This window comes from Podarcis erhardii (assembly GCF_964252035.2).
Source record: "Podarcis erhardii genome assembly, chromosome: 9".
NCBI lineage: Eukaryota > Metazoa > Chordata > Lepidosauria > Squamata > Lacertidae > Podarcis > Podarcis erhardii.
The window spans coordinates 74,755,692-74,770,715 of NC_138512.1; the positions used below are offsets into that span (position 1 = coordinate 74,755,692).

General features: G+C 47.8%; 1 protein-coding gene across 5 annotated transcripts in view; it reads left to right on the plus strand.

The window, feature by feature from the left end:
- RNF24 (ring finger protein 24) overlaps positions 1–15,024 on the plus strand; it is an 81,340-nt gene that overhangs the window by 14,675 nt on the left and 51,641 nt on the right. The window contains exon 1 of one of the 5 annotated variants that reach the window (XM_081877390.1): positions 8,758–8,873. The exons of 3 other annotated variants lie outside the window; for them this stretch is intronic. Coding sequence is in view for 1 of the 2 variants with exons in the window: in XM_081877393.1 (XP_081733519.1) it covers positions 8,971–9,002 (32 nt within the window). In the remaining variant the exon portion in view is untranslated. Of the gene's footprint in view, positions 1–8,757; positions 9,003–15,024 lie in introns of those variants that run through there. One more of the 5 variants, XM_081877393.1, reaches the window with a different exon arrangement.

Consider the following 15,024-nt stretch of genomic DNA (forward strand, 5'->3'; position numbering starts at 1 on the left):
ATTACAGCGAAGGGATCCCGTGGCCATACAAATGTTTTTGGGACTGCAGCTACCATCATCCCTGCCCATTGGCTGAGTTGTCTGGCTAGGGCTGATGGGAGTTGGTAATCCAACATCTAGAGCAGGGCCAAATTTGGGTATCCAAGCTATTTTTGGACTACGACTCCCATCATCCCTAGCTAGCAGGAACAGTGGTCAGGGATGATGGGAATTGTAGTCCGAAACAGCTGGAGACCCAAGTTTGGGAAACGCTGACCTAGAGTGTCACAGGTTCCCCATCCCTGCCTTATAAAGAGTAGGCTCAAACTCTTGCCTCTTGTGACTCATCTACGCATGCAGAGAGTCCCAGGTTCAAATCCCAACATCTCTAGGCAGGGCAGGGAGAGATCCTGCTCCGAGCTACACAGACCATTGTTCTGGCTTTGTATAAGGCAGCTTCCTAGGCTCCCAGCACTGCTGTGTTGGCTTGAGCTTCTGTGATGCCATGGAATGTTCACCAATATCCCAGATGAAAGGGAACAGCGTCAGCCACAGAAATCTTAAAAGCAGACCCAAATGAAATGGGCAAGACCTGGAGATGGAAGGTGGGCTGGTGGCTGTAAAGTGAGGACAGTGGCAGAGGTGCTGGTGTTCGGGGAATAAAGTAGGAAGAGGATCAAGTAGATTCTAAGGGACCCCAGGTGTGTGTGTGTGTGAGAGAGAGAGAGATTTCGCTGAAACAGCGCCTGGGAACAAGAAGGCATCTCTGCAATGTGTAGAGCAACAAAGATGCTTTGAATGGGATCTTTTGGACTGGAGAGCCCCGGGTTTAAAGAAGCAGAGCAAATTATGTTTCACATATTAATATAATATCTGTGAAAGCTGATGCCGCAATAGAGTGGTTAGTGTTTAAGATGCAACAAAGCTCTCTTGTTTATATTAATAACAATTCTTCGAAGTGCCTTTGGCTGTGGGTCGCTGGTTATATAACACGTTCATCAGCCTTGGCAGTTCACCTTGGGACAAGGAATCCAACAGAATGGATCTCTGCGCCTGGCCAGAATCAGCTGAAATAAATCCAAGGAAAACCCCCTAAGCTTCCTCAAACAGCGTTCAAGAGTCAGGCTTGCATCAGTGCTCTCCGGGGACTGAGATAGGTGTTGTGTTGCCAGGGTGAATGTTGGGGTTATGGCAGACATCTTCACTCAAAAGAGTTTGCAAAACTGTGAGTGAGTGAATGAAAGCTTGATGGATCCAACCTAGAAACTCACCCCTCTAACCAGCTACGGTCCCTTTGGTTGTAAAGGCGAGGAGGGTGGCACAATACCGTGAGCAAAATCCACCTCTAATTATCCCTGCGAGTAGAGATTAAATATCAACGGAGCAGGTGCGATTGCTGCTTGGAACACGCAGCTGCAATCTGGGATAGATGACCCGTCTGTTTTTTTGCCAGGTAAGTTGTGGAAGCAGATGGCCCAACTGCCGTGAAATTGCCTAGCCTCTCTCTGCTAACAACAGAAGCATCTCAGAGGGATGTCGTTGGCTGCTTGGCGCACGCCTTGGGCACAATGCCGCACATTCAGCCCTTGAGATCTTGGGTAAAGAGCCCACTTCCTGAAACTTTGGGATGCCCATACCTGAGTAGATGGGACTGGTTTGATGGGCCAAAGTCTAAGCCATTTCCCAGAATGTCTAATCCTCTTTTAAAGCCATCTAGGTTGGTGAGTGGGACGCGGGTGGCGCTGTGGGTTAAACCACAGAGCCTAGGACTTGCCGATCAGAAGTTCGGCGGTTTGAATCCCCACGACGGGGTGAGCTCCCGTTGCTCGGTCCCTGCTCCTGCCAACCTAGCAGTTCGAAAGCACGTCAAAGTTCAGGTAGATAAATAGGTACCGCTCCGGCAGGAAGGTAAATGGCATTTCCGTGCGCTGCTCTGGTTTGCCAGAAGCGGTTTAGTCATGATGGCCACATGACCCGGAAGCTGTACGCCGGCTCCCTCGGCCAGTAAAGCGAGATGAGCGCTGCAACCCCACAGTCGGTCATGACTGGACCTAATGGTCAGGGGTCCCTTTACCTTTTTTAGGTTGGTGAGCATAGTTTGGCTGTATGAATAAGTCATTTCTTTTCTATGTGCCATATGTTCCAACATTCAGCTTCATGGGATCTTTGCCAGTCCTAGTGTTATGAGAGAGGGAGGGAAGTTTTTGGAGAGCCTCTGCACACTTTTTGGAGGAAGTGCTTTCTCTTTCGCCTCTCCTGAATCTTCCAACGTTTAGCTTCATTGAACATCCATGAGTTCCAGTTTTGTGGAAGAAGGGGGAGACACTATTCTGTAGCTGCCTTCTCCACATAACTAGTGCACTGAATTCTCTTTTCTGCTCTTATGTACATAATAAGTTATGCGGGTGATAAAGACCGCATTATCTGTTGGCGGAGCTTTTAGAAACCGCCGCGCATTTCATTGAGGCCTAGTGTGTCAACAAACCCTTTTCCGGTTCCAAGATTTCGCAGCTTGCTCTCCGACGTAGGTAAATTCCATTTTGTCTTGCCTCCCATTCTTTCTATTCTAAGCCATGATGATAATAATATTAATAATAAAAACCATTCATTGTTCTATTTATGGCTGAGCCGTGCCTGTGCTTATTGGCCAGCCTCCAAAGGAGTTTCTTCCAGGTGTGCCCAGTGGACGTCTTGGCTCTCAATTTCCCCCTTACTGGAGCAGTAGACGCCCAACCCTTATCACAAACCGCTTATGGGACTCCCTCCAATTTCAAATGTCACTTGCCATCTGGCACGGGCACCTCCTTTTCAAAGAACCGCAAGCCTGGGCCTCTCTTGGATGTGGTTGCATGGTTCAGCAGATCCAGTTCATGATACATTTGTACCGTGGATCCTGAACGTCCTGGAACTCGGACGTTTTGGCTCCCGAACGCCACAAATTCGGAAGTGATTGTTCCTGTTTGCGAACGTTCTTTTGGAACCCGAACGTCCAACGGGCTTCCGCAGCTTGTGATTGGCTCCTGAAGCCAATCAGAAGCTGCGATTTGATTTTTCGAATGTTTTGGAAGTCGAACGACATCTGAAGGCAGCCCTGTTTAGGGAAGCTTTTAATGTTTAATAGATTATTGTATTTTAATATTCATTTGGAAGCCGCCCAGAGTGGCTGGGGAAACCCAGCCAGATGGGTGGGGTGTGTATATATATATATATATATATATATATATATATACACACACACACACACTATTATTATTATTATTGTTATTATTATTATTATATTCCGTTCGACTTCCAAGGTACAACTGTATAGAGAAGTTTCCTTAGCTTTAGCCTTGTGGCCAACCTGGTGGCTTCCTGATGTTTGGGACTGCTACTCTCACTAGCCATAGCAGGCACAGTTTTGTTGGCTTGGGCTGGTGAGAATTGCAGTCCCAAAATACCTGGAGGGCAGCAGGTTGCACGAGACTGGTCTGCTATTATGGACTGGCTGGATGCAGAAGAATGGTGGTGGTAAGGAACCCCCAACAGAAAAGGCTCAGAGCCCGGGGATTGGTGGTGGGATGACGATGAGTGGTCAGAGGGAGAAGAGGGAGCAGACTGGGAAGAGAAGGTGTCGGAACAGGCAACAGGGTTTAGTGAGCAGGAAGAGGCTGTTCCAGACAGCAGTCCAGAGACAGAAGCAGAGGCTGGAGAAGCAGGGAGTCAAGAGGCAGAGATGAGTCAGGCTACTGAAGATGAATCCGGGGACTCTCCCCCTCCTGCTGCAACCAACTTCCCTCCCCCTGGTGTCCCAGGACACGGAGAGGAATGAAGAGGGCAGAGCAAAGAGAGACAAGGCATCAGCTTCTGAGGAAGAGAAGAGCAGATGAGAGGAGGCTTTAGCCTAGTTGCCACTGAGATGTCCAGCCTGTGCTTGGGCTGTACCCGCTCAGGCTGCACTTAGGAGTGGTGCCTTGCAAGACGAAATTAATTCGTTCCGCAAGTTTTTTCTTCTTGAGAGTTTTTTGTCTTGCGAAGCACAGTTTCCCATAGGAATGCATTGAAAATCAATTAATGCGTTCCTATGGAGACCGCTTGCCAGGCTGGCGGTGCGGAGAAGGGCTTTTCTCCCCACCGCAAGCCTTCAGGACAGGTACGGGAACAGAGGGGAAGGCGCACAGCGCTTCTCCTCTGTTCCCGGGGCTTGCGGTGGGAGGAGGGTTTTTCCTCCCCACGCAACATTCAGAACAGCATTCTGAAAGTTGGCGGTGGGAAGGAAAACCCTCCTCCCACCCACCGCAAGTCTTCAGGACAGCCATCCGAAGGCTGGCGCGGGGAGAAGGTCTCTCCGCCCCACCGCCAGCCTTCGGAGCAGCCTTCCGAAGGCTGGCGGCGGGAGGAGGGCTCTCCGCCCCACCGCCAGCCTTCGAAGGAGGTCCGAGGACAGTGGGGAAGACGCGCTGCGCTGCAGATGGCCCAACTGCCGTGCATGCAGACAAGTAGCACATCATGGAGAAAGAGCCCTGACAGGCTCTCTTTCTATCTGCATGGAATGTGTATGAAGAAGCAACCAACTGTGTGAGCCTATACTGCACTTCTGAATAGTACTACTTAGATGGAGGTTAACAAACCTGGGGGAGAAAGAAATACGGGGAAGGGAACTGGCGGAGGTGAGGAAATATTGCATTGATTCAGAAACAGGCAGAGCAATTTTTGGCTGCTTGCCTCTAGTCATGTATCTTAATGCTTAAATGTGGCGTTGGAAACTGGGTCAGTCATGTCTAATGGTCATTACGGCCTCTAAAATATCCTGCACAGCAGCTTCCTTTGTTAAAAATAAGATGGCCTGTGGCTTAGCGGAATGTACATGCGGAATGTGCATTCCACGTTCTGCAGGTGGCATGTCCCGGGTTCAGTTCCTGGCATCTTCTGCTACCTGATCCTTCTGGCAGGCGATGCCAAACACCTGTGTCCCAAGGCTGCGGGGATCCGCTGACAGTCAGACTAGACCACTATGCTCTAGGTCAGTGGTTCTCAGCTAAATATTGCAGACCACCCACTTTTCAAAAGCCAAGCCATGGGCCCCCTACTTTGGAAAATGTTGGTATCTATGGTAGAGGGACCCCCCTGGGTGGGTTATGTCCACCAATTGGGACCACTGCTCTAGATGTTGTCAACTCTAGCTCCCATCACCCCCAGCCCCTGGTCATGCTGCCTGAGACTGATGGAAATTATAGTTCATTAGCATCTTGGGGGAGGGCGCCATTTTTGCTACTCCTGGTTGCATTGGGTTAGAATGATGGGACAATTGCTTGGCTTGTCAGCTTCCTGTGGTCCTAAGGCATTTGGGTGTTACCTAAACAGCCTCTAAAGGAGCGTCTCCATCCCCATCGTTCAGCCCAGACACTGAGGTCCTCCTCTGAGGGTCTTCTGGCGGTTGCCTCACTGTGCAAAGTGAAGTTACAGGGAACCAGGCAGAGGGCCTTCTCGGTGGTGGCACCTGCCCTGTGGAACTCCCTCCCATCAGATGTCAAGGAGATAAATAACTATACAACTTTTAGAGGACACCTGAAGGCAGCCCTGTATAGAGAAGGTTTTAATGTTTAATGTTTTATTATGTTTTTGTATATGCTGGAAGTTGCCCAGAGTGGCTGGGGCAACCCAGTCAGATGGACAAAGTGGTGTTGTTGTTTATTTTGCCCCCAGACACACAGTTTTGTAGAAGAGTTGTGCTTGGGCCCTGCTTGAGAGTTTCCCCCAGGCAGGCCCATGCAGAGCTTGTCTGAGGCCAGAGATGGGAGTCTTGTTGCAATAAAATAGTAAACTCAAACAGAAAAGCAGCCGTTCGGGTTACATAAGAGGGCAAGGGAGCTCGGATAAACCAGTTTATTTTGCAACATCTCCACCGCAATATCCTTTACATAGCTGTTTATACATGAGAAGCTCAAAAGTTAGCAATCAACTATACCTGGCGACTTGCTCCGACCGACTCGCAGTCCTTGAGACATGCCACCTCAGCAGCAGCCCCTAATCTGGTTTAATTTCATTTATTATCTATCATCATCATCATCTTTTATTATTATTACAGTGGTGCCTCGCAAGACGAAATTAATCCGTTCCATGAGGCTCTTCGTCTAGCGGTTTCTTCGTCTTGCGAAGCAAGCCCATTGACAGCTTAGCGGATTAGCGCTATTAGCGGTTTAGCGGCTTTTAGTGGCTTTTAGCGGCTTATCAGCTTAGCGGATCAGCTGATAAGCGGCTTAGCTGCTTAGAAAAAAGGGGGGAAAGGGGGCAAAACCCGCAGGAACTCGCAAGACATTTTCGTCTTGCAAAGCAAGCCCATAGGGAAATTCGTTTTGCGAAGCGCCTCCAAAACGGAAAACCCTTTCGTCTAGCGGGTTTTCCGTCTTGCGAGGCGTTCGTCTTGCGGGGCACCACTGTAATTAGCTTTTCATTCACACAAATCGCAGAGCAGCTCACAAACGACAATCACATAATAGAGCATCACAAATGCAACTTAAATCACGTAGAATAATAAACTAGCCATCAGTAGCTCTGTTGGTTAGAGCGTGGGGCTGATAATGCCAAGGTTGCAGGTTTGATCCCCGTATGGGGCAGCTGCATATTCCTGCATTGCAAGGGGTCGGCCCCGATGATCCTCAGGGTTCCTTCCAACTCTACCATTCTGATTTTGGAAAAGACAACAACACTATTCACAAAACTACTAAAGTCACAAGCTGAAGTGTACATGCTATAGCAGAAGTTCGTATTGCTAGATTCACAAAGTACTGCATCATTCATAATCTGCAAAGCAATATTAGCAACTTTAGGAAGCCAGCAACCAAAAATAAACCAAGCGTTGCCGAAATCGTACACTCAGCCTTTCCACCCCCATGACTCATAATCTTACACACCAGTTCATTAAAAGACACATGTGCCTAAAGGCTCGTGGCGGCAGTTCCATTCTGAAGGTTCCTCAGGCTGGAGGGCGGGTGGGAAAAGCCTTTGCCTGATCTGACTCTACGCGCTAGTATGCAGTAACGCAGCTGCAGATTTTACCATCGGAGCCTTGCAGTGCATACGGACAGACAGGTCATTTCGCCCATTAAGACCCCGGTCAGCTGGGAGGCAGGGGGAAATCTTGGCACAACATCATAAGTCCAGCAAGCCCCTCGCGGGGATCCCCAGCCGGCTTAGATCTCCGAGGCCCGGGGCAAGTGTACCTGACTGCGGACATTATTTCTCCCATAAAAATGACAAAACAAGAACAGCAAGGATTGGGTGGCAAACCCAGTCCTCGCTGACCCATTTGCTACCTACCCTAGGCAGGTTACAGAGATGAGGAGAAAGCAATTGCCAATATTTTCATTGCTTGCAAGCGACCTTTGTTCGGATGGTGGTATTTGTTTTATTTATAAGTGATTGTTCTGGTTTGCAAACGTTCTTTCAGAACCCGAACGTCCGACGGGGCTTCTGTGGCTTCTGATTGGCTGCAGGAGCCGCAATTTGGTTTTCGAACATTTTGGAAGTCAAATGGACTTCCGGAATGGATTCCATTTGACTTCCAAGGTACAACTGTACTTCAATTTCATTTTAAAAACTCAAATCAGTTTACAACAGGTATAATTGCGCGCGCGCGCGCGCGCGCGCACACACACACACACACACAATTTAATATTGCAGATCACCAGCTAACTGAAGTTTTTATTGATTGTCTGCGTAAGCCCCAAAGGTTTTCAGCAAATGTGCGCAGGTTAATAATAGAATGTCCTGCTGTATATTATGCCCCTGAATCCCAGTTTCTGGAAACTGCAGGAAGGGAGAGTGCTGGCTGGCCACTGCAGGATGCTGGAGCAGGTGGACCGCTTGCCTGATCCTGCGAGTCTCTCTTCCTATATTTTAGAAGGCGCCTGCTGAAATCTCTGTTGGAGGATCATTGCACTGGGCAAGAGTGCTTCATGTCACTGTCAAATGAGCCTCACCAGCTTAGGGAGCATGGACAACCATCAACGATCCTGCAGGAAGTCTTGGATAGAAATGGTAAAGGTAAAGGACCCCTGACAGTTAAGTCCAGTTGCAGACGACTCTGGGGTTGCGGCGCTCATCTTGTTTTACAGGCCAAGGGAGCCGGTGTTTGTCCGCAGACAGTTTTTCCAGGTCATGTGGCCAGCATGACTAAGCCGCTTCTGGCGAACCAGAGTAGTGCACGGAAAAGCCATTTACCTTCTCACCGGAGCGGTACCTATTTATCTACTTGCACTCTGACATGCTTTCGAACTGCTAGGTTGGCAGGAGCAGGGACCGAGCAACGGGAGCTCACCCCGTCGCAGGGATTCGAACCACCAACCTTCTGATTGGCAAGCCCAAGAGGCTCAGTGGTTTAGACCACAGCGCCACCCGCGTCCTTATAGAAAGGTTAGGTGGTCCCTAAGGCAACTGGACCTAAGAGCCTCAAGCCTGGCTCTGTACCCAACTTGGTACAGTGGTACCTCTAGTTACGAACGTAATTCGTTCCGGAGCTCTGTTCTTAACCTGAAACTGTTCTTAGAGGCGTGTTTTCGCTAATGGGGCCTCTTGCTGCCGCTGTGCTGCTGGCACACGATTTCCATTCTCATCCTGGGGCAAAGTTCTCAACTCGAGGTAACTCTTCCAGGTTAGCGGAGTTTGTAACCTGAAGCGTTTGTAACCTGAGGCGTTTGTAACTCAAGGTACCACTATATATCTTTCCTGATTGATCAGAGGCTGATGCAAGTCGCACTGCATCCTGTGTCCACTTAGACAGCGATGACCCTGGTTTGGAGCAGATGTGCTTGTCAGTCAACAGCCCCTTCTTGCTTCGTCAGGGCTCTTGCGCTCTGTATTAATTCCCAGCCTCGTTGCAGCTGCCCATCCTTTCGCGGCCAGTGGGATTCGGGGTTAGTGGAGCTCTCTCTCTTTTGCCGCTTCTGTTGTTTTGCGCTTTATCTTTGAGCCGTCGTTCTGTTTTTATTTTGTTTTCGAAACGCTGTCTCAATGTCCTCCTCCATTCAGATGTCCAGCTTTCTGTAAGTCGGATCTTTAACCAAAGGCAGGGAGGGCCAACGGAAGAGATTGAAGGAATTGTGTTTGGGGGTCAAGAGGGTTCCTAATTCTGAGAGAATCAAGGCTTGGTTGGCTGTCTGGATTTGAAGTGGTTGACTTTAAAAACGCAGGCTCTGCCAGGTTTATTATAACTGCAAAACACGTTTGGTTTTTCATGCAAAAAAGGGGGGTGCGTTTTTGTGGGTCAGGTTTAACTTGGTGGTGCTACTGACTTTATCACAGAGTGGTGAATTCTTGAAATGTTCTCTTTATAACTGCATTTCCACTTGGCATTTCCATTTTCCTGCATTTCCACTTGGCATTTCCACTTGGCATTTCCATTTCCAGGCAGTGCCTGTCTTCTTCTGTCTTTATCTCCAGGAGGGTTCTGTTGCCAAATCTGCAACAAGAGATGTGTTGGGTTGGCTCGCTCTGCACATCATTTAGAAAGCGCAGTGCCTGTCTTCTTATATAGATATGTAGATATAATATATGTTTCATGTTTCAATTCTAGCCTTTTCCTGCTACTTGTATTTAATTTGGCTGGCTCAGTATTGCATATCTTGAGATCGGGATCGCCTGTCATAACTGACATGAGCCGAAATATTTAAAAAATTGGACTAGGTGTGGGTAAAAAAAAAAAAGCAGGTTTAAAATGAAATTGGATTTATTTATCTACGTCATACTAAGAACTGAGCTCTTGAAATCAGTGGAATTGACTGACTTAAAGGATCTACTCAGAGTATGAGTTATTTGGATACAGCCAAATATGCAAACACATTAAAAGTATACACTTAGAACTTCTTAAGGTATATCAAACAGATTGAATTTAAACTCTTAGATTTTTTTTTAAAGGAAGAGAAAACTAGTCTGCTAACCCTCTTAATGGAGTGCTTTCCATTTTATAGGTAGTTCTGAATTCTAGGTTGATTTCCCCCTATTTATCTCCAGGAGGGTTCTGTTGCCAAATCTGCAACAAGAGATGTGTTGGGTTGGCTCGCTCTGCACATCATGACGCCCTAGGTTGCGTAACAGAAAGCTGGTGTATCTGTTTTCATCTGGCACTATCCTCTTGCAAGTGGAGGGTATCGGGGTTATAAAAATTGCAGGGTTTTTGTGTTTGCTGGATCCGGCAATGATTTTTTTGGATGAACCCTTGCAAAAGACCTGCCTCTGCCCCCGTTGATGGTGGAATTTTGGCCAGGGTATCCCTGACTATCGATGGGAGAGCTTAATTCTCATTTTCGTGAGAACCTCCCTGATTCACACTTCCATACATAATATGCAAATCAAAGTGAAGCAACCTTCCGAAATATCACGCTTCTCTGAATTTTGCAAAAATAATAATAATAATTTATTCAGCTGCAAAACGTGTGTATAAGGAGGAAGCCTACATATAAATGTATAGATTAGTAAAAAACAAAACAAAACATGGAATTCATTACGCCAGGAGAGATTGTTTGGGGGAAATGCATGTCGTAGGCAAAATTGCATACAAAAGCATATAAATTTGAAGAAAAGCACACCAAACTCATGACTTTTAAAAGAATAAAATAAAAATGGCAGGAATGTGGTGACCGACTATGATTGCAAAGCGGAAGAAACTGAAACAGAGTTTTAGCCACCTATAGACTGTGGCCTTGGCTCGCAAGTGTTCAGGTTTTGTGCTAACGTACGAATAAATGTACGTTTATTCTGGAGCCTCTGTTCTTGCGTCGGTGTGTAACCTGGTCAGCTGCGACTATTGCTCCCATGCCACCTGGTTTGTGGGGGTGCTTTTCGGCTCATGAAAGGCTGCTTCTGAAATTGCCACATCCACCTACAGTTGGAAGTTTGACAGGGTGCAAGTCTGTAAGTGTTTGGGAAGTGAAACCGATTTTTCTAGCTGGGATTCTTGCGTATAAACGTTTTGACTTGTTGATTGCACGTGCTCAGGTCGGTTATGTAATTCGGTACGATGCAACGAGAAAGTAAGTGGATGTCGTTGTGTTGCAATGGCGTCTTTGTTTATGTTTGGTTTGGTCACACATCTCATTATTATTACTGTGTTTCTTTCCATGGGGTGGGTGTCGGGTTTGGCAGAACTACTGTGTGCAAATGGAATTTAATTGATGCTTGTCTTGCGGGGGAAAAGTCAACAGTGAATCCTTTTTTTTGCAACAGCATTAAGCTGTGTGCATTTTGGGCACTCGCACTTCTGTGCCAAGGGATTACCCTTTCTGCTTCACCCTTCTTATTTATTTGGTGCCGTCAGATGCCAAGGAAATAAACAACTATCTGACTTTTAGAAGACATCTGAAAACAGCCCTGTTTAGGGAAGTTTTTAATGTTTGATGTTTTGCCACATTTTTAATATTCTGTTGGGAGCCGCTCAGAGTGGCTGGGGAAAACCAGCCAGATGAGTGGGGTATAAATAATTTTTAAAATATTATTAAATTATTGTTATGAACACTAGACTAAGATTGAGGAGCCTGAGTTTCCTTTCCCACAGAGCTTGCAGTATAAATGTTTGATGCTGGACTGGTTAGAAATTCAGATATATAAGCTAGGTTCCTTAAACCAAGGTTGCAGCCGCCAAAACGAAATGTCTAGTTGCCATTTTTGGACAAGACGGATCTCAAGTCTTCTTTTTCAAATGATAGCCTGGCTGTGATTGATACTCAGTAGAACATCTGGCTAGTTCAGATGACAACCTTGAGCTGGTTTAAGAGCTTTGAGAACTTGAAGAAAAGTCACTTGAACCAGGGACAGTCTACATATATATTGGCCCGTTCCCACCTCTTTTTCTTAACGGTGAAATGGATCATTCATAACGTAAGACTATTCCTCACAACTGTGAGCAGGGCAGTGGGGCAATTGTCGTAGGCGAGCTACAACAACCAACTATACCATTGTTCACTTCTCCTGCTCAGGCTGCACAGAAAAAGCAATTTGGCTCCAGAAATCCATTCCAATTGTGCAGATAAAATATAACAGATGCAATTTTACAGGATGGGGTGTTAGTGTGTGAAAACAGTCCAGATCCAAGGGTCCCCAAGGGTTCATTGAAAGGCAGGTGTAGCCTGGTGCCCAGGTACCGTATTTTTCGCTCTATAGGACGTACCCAACCATAGGACGCACCTTGTTTTAGAGGGGGAGAACAAGGGGAAAAAAATCTCCCCCTCTCTGCTCAGCGCCCCTTCAGCGAAGCGGCAGGAGAACGGAGCCCCTTAAATTTCTCCTCCCGCTTCGCTGAAGGGGTGCTGTTCAGCTCTCCCTCTCTGCTGAAGCCAGGAGTCTTGCTCTCCTGGCCTCAGCAAAAGGAACCCGAAGCCTCCGGAGCGCAGCGGGAGCTCTGGTGCGCACCGACCCCTCTCGCTCCCCAGGCTTCAGCAAAAGCAACACGAAGCCTCCAGAGCACGGAGGGAGCACTCGGAGGCTATCGCTGAAGAGAAGGAGCTTGCATTTGCTCCATAAGACGCACACACATTTCCCCTTAATTTTTGGAGGGGGGAAAGTGTGGCTTATAGAGCGAAAAATACGGTAATTTCAAACACTGGAAGTGTGGGTTGGTAAGGGACATACAACAATTGCTAACTTTATTGTAGCACTTTTTGGGGGGGGTGCATGGTTTTTTCCCCTCCCAGTCATCCAGAGCCACACTAAACTCTCCTGATTTTTGAAGCCAGAACTGTTTTTGGCTGAGGTCCTTCTGAGCTGGAACTGAATGAATACTTCCATATTGAATCTTTGTGGCTGGCCTAGAAGCTCCTAGCGAGACTTGCAAACTTGGGGATGAATTAGGTTGAAGATTGGTGTAGTGGTTAAGAGCAGTAGTCTCGTAATCTGGGGAACCGGGTTCCCGTCTCCGCTCCTCCACATGCAGCTGCTGGGTGACATTGGGCTAGTCACACTTCTCTGAAGTCTCTCAGCCTCACTCACCTCAGAGAGTGTTTGTTGTGGGGAAAGGAAGGGAAAGGAGATTGTTAGCCACTTTGAGACTCCTTTGGGTAGTGATAAAGCGGGATATCAAATCCAAACTCCTCCTCCTCCTGCCTCCTCTAAAGTGATCCAAGTGCAGTGGTAGCTAAATTGCACGGCAGAACTTGGTGGTTTGGTAAGGGCAGCTCCTCAGAGCTGCAGTGTTGCACCTGCAAAACACGGTTGCAATTTGTTTGTTTCGGTACTTCTGCTCCACTCGTGTGTAACGGTACCGAGAGAGAAATCTGGACGCACGCAGACAACTTTCAAGGCTCTTTTTGGAATTAACTGCTGAGAGAGATAACTTGGAAGTGAAAAAGCGCTTGCTATGAGCTGTTTTCCGTGAACGGCCTAAGTCTTTTATCTATCCTCTTGTGGTTTATGTCTTGATGGCTTATAAAGCAGCTGTTTCCAAAACGTCTGATAGCTGAAGCACAATCCTCTCCACCGCTGCATCACTCATTGCAGCCAAAAGTTATTTTATTTTTAAAGTGTGTAACACTTGGCCCATCCCCTTGGAGCATCCTCTGTCTTAGGAAAGGAGTATGCAGCTGCTCCTTACTAGTCTCCGATGAATGGCAGCGGCTGTCCACAGCCTCAGGCAGAGAACTCTTTCCAACATCGGCCACCAGATCTCTTTTAACTGGGGCTGTCGGGGAACGCACCTGGAGCTCTCAGCATGCCACATCCACAGAACTGTGGCATCTCCAAATTTCTGCACGAATCACTGATGTAGATATCCCTGCTGCTTAGAACAAGGCAAACCCAGGGCAGGAACTCATGCAGAGACGCAACAGCCAGTCTCCTCTGTGTGCATTCTATTCAGTGTGTGTGTCCTTGGTGCCTGTAAAAAGCATTAAGGCGAATTGTACATCAAGCTAGGAAGTGGGAGACTGGAGCTGTGGAAGAAATTCCCCATGCAGTTTGCAGAGTTTGTAAAACCCTAGGCTGTTGTTTAGTCGTTTAGTTGTGTCCGACTCTTTGTGACCCCCTGGACCAGAGCACGCCAGGCACTCCTGTCTTCCACTGCCTCCCGCAGCTTGGTCAAACTCATGCTGGTAGCTTCGAGAACACTATCCAACCATCTTGTCCTCTGTCGTCCCCTTCTCCATGTGCCCTCCATCTTTCCCAACATCAGGGTCTTTTCCAAGGAGTCTTCTCTTCTCATGAGGTGGCCAAAGTATTGGAGCCTCAGCTTCAGGATCTGTCCTTCCAGTGAGCACTCAGAGCTGATTTCCTTCAGAATGGATCAGTTTGATCTTCCTGCAGTCCATGGGACTCTCAAGAGTCTCCTCCAGCACCATCATTCAAAGAAGAGAAGAGTTTGGATTTGATATCCCGCTTTATCACTACCTGAAGGAGTCTCAAAGCGGCTAACATTCTCCTTTCCCTTCCTCCCCCACAACAAACACTCTGTGAGGTGAGTGGGGCTGAGAGACTTCAAAGAAGTGTGACTGGCCCAAGGTCACCCAGCAGCTGCATGTGGAGGAGTGGAGACGCGAACCCGGTTCCCCAGATTACGAGACTACAGCTCTTAACCACTACACCGCACTGGCTCTCAAAAGCATCCATTCTTCGGCGATCAGCCTTCTAGCTGCATCATTAAAAGTCCCTTCTCAGAATAATGGATGCTCGGGGAAGACAGCGCAGCAGAGCTTCTGAATTGCCTAGATCTGATCGCACGATGGCTACCTGGGACCTCCATCATCAGAAAGAATCTGTTCTGCCAGCCACTGGAGAACACCTGTGGCAGAGAGCTGTTGCCTTCATGCCTTGCTTGGGGGCTTCCCAACAGGATCTTTTTGCCCACGGTGCAAGCAGGATCAGACCTTGGGTCTGATGCAGCAGGGCCCTTCTTAAGTCCTGCCAAGCTTGCAGATCTGCGAGTGAAGCAACACCCCGTTTTCGTTGGGGCTGAAAACTCTGAATCATTTAATCGTGACTCTCTCCTGCCTCTTCTCCCATACCTCTCGAGACAGCATGCATGGAAGATATTGGGTGGCCTCCCACACAGGCGCTGAGCAAGATCCCAGACCTGGGTGCCTT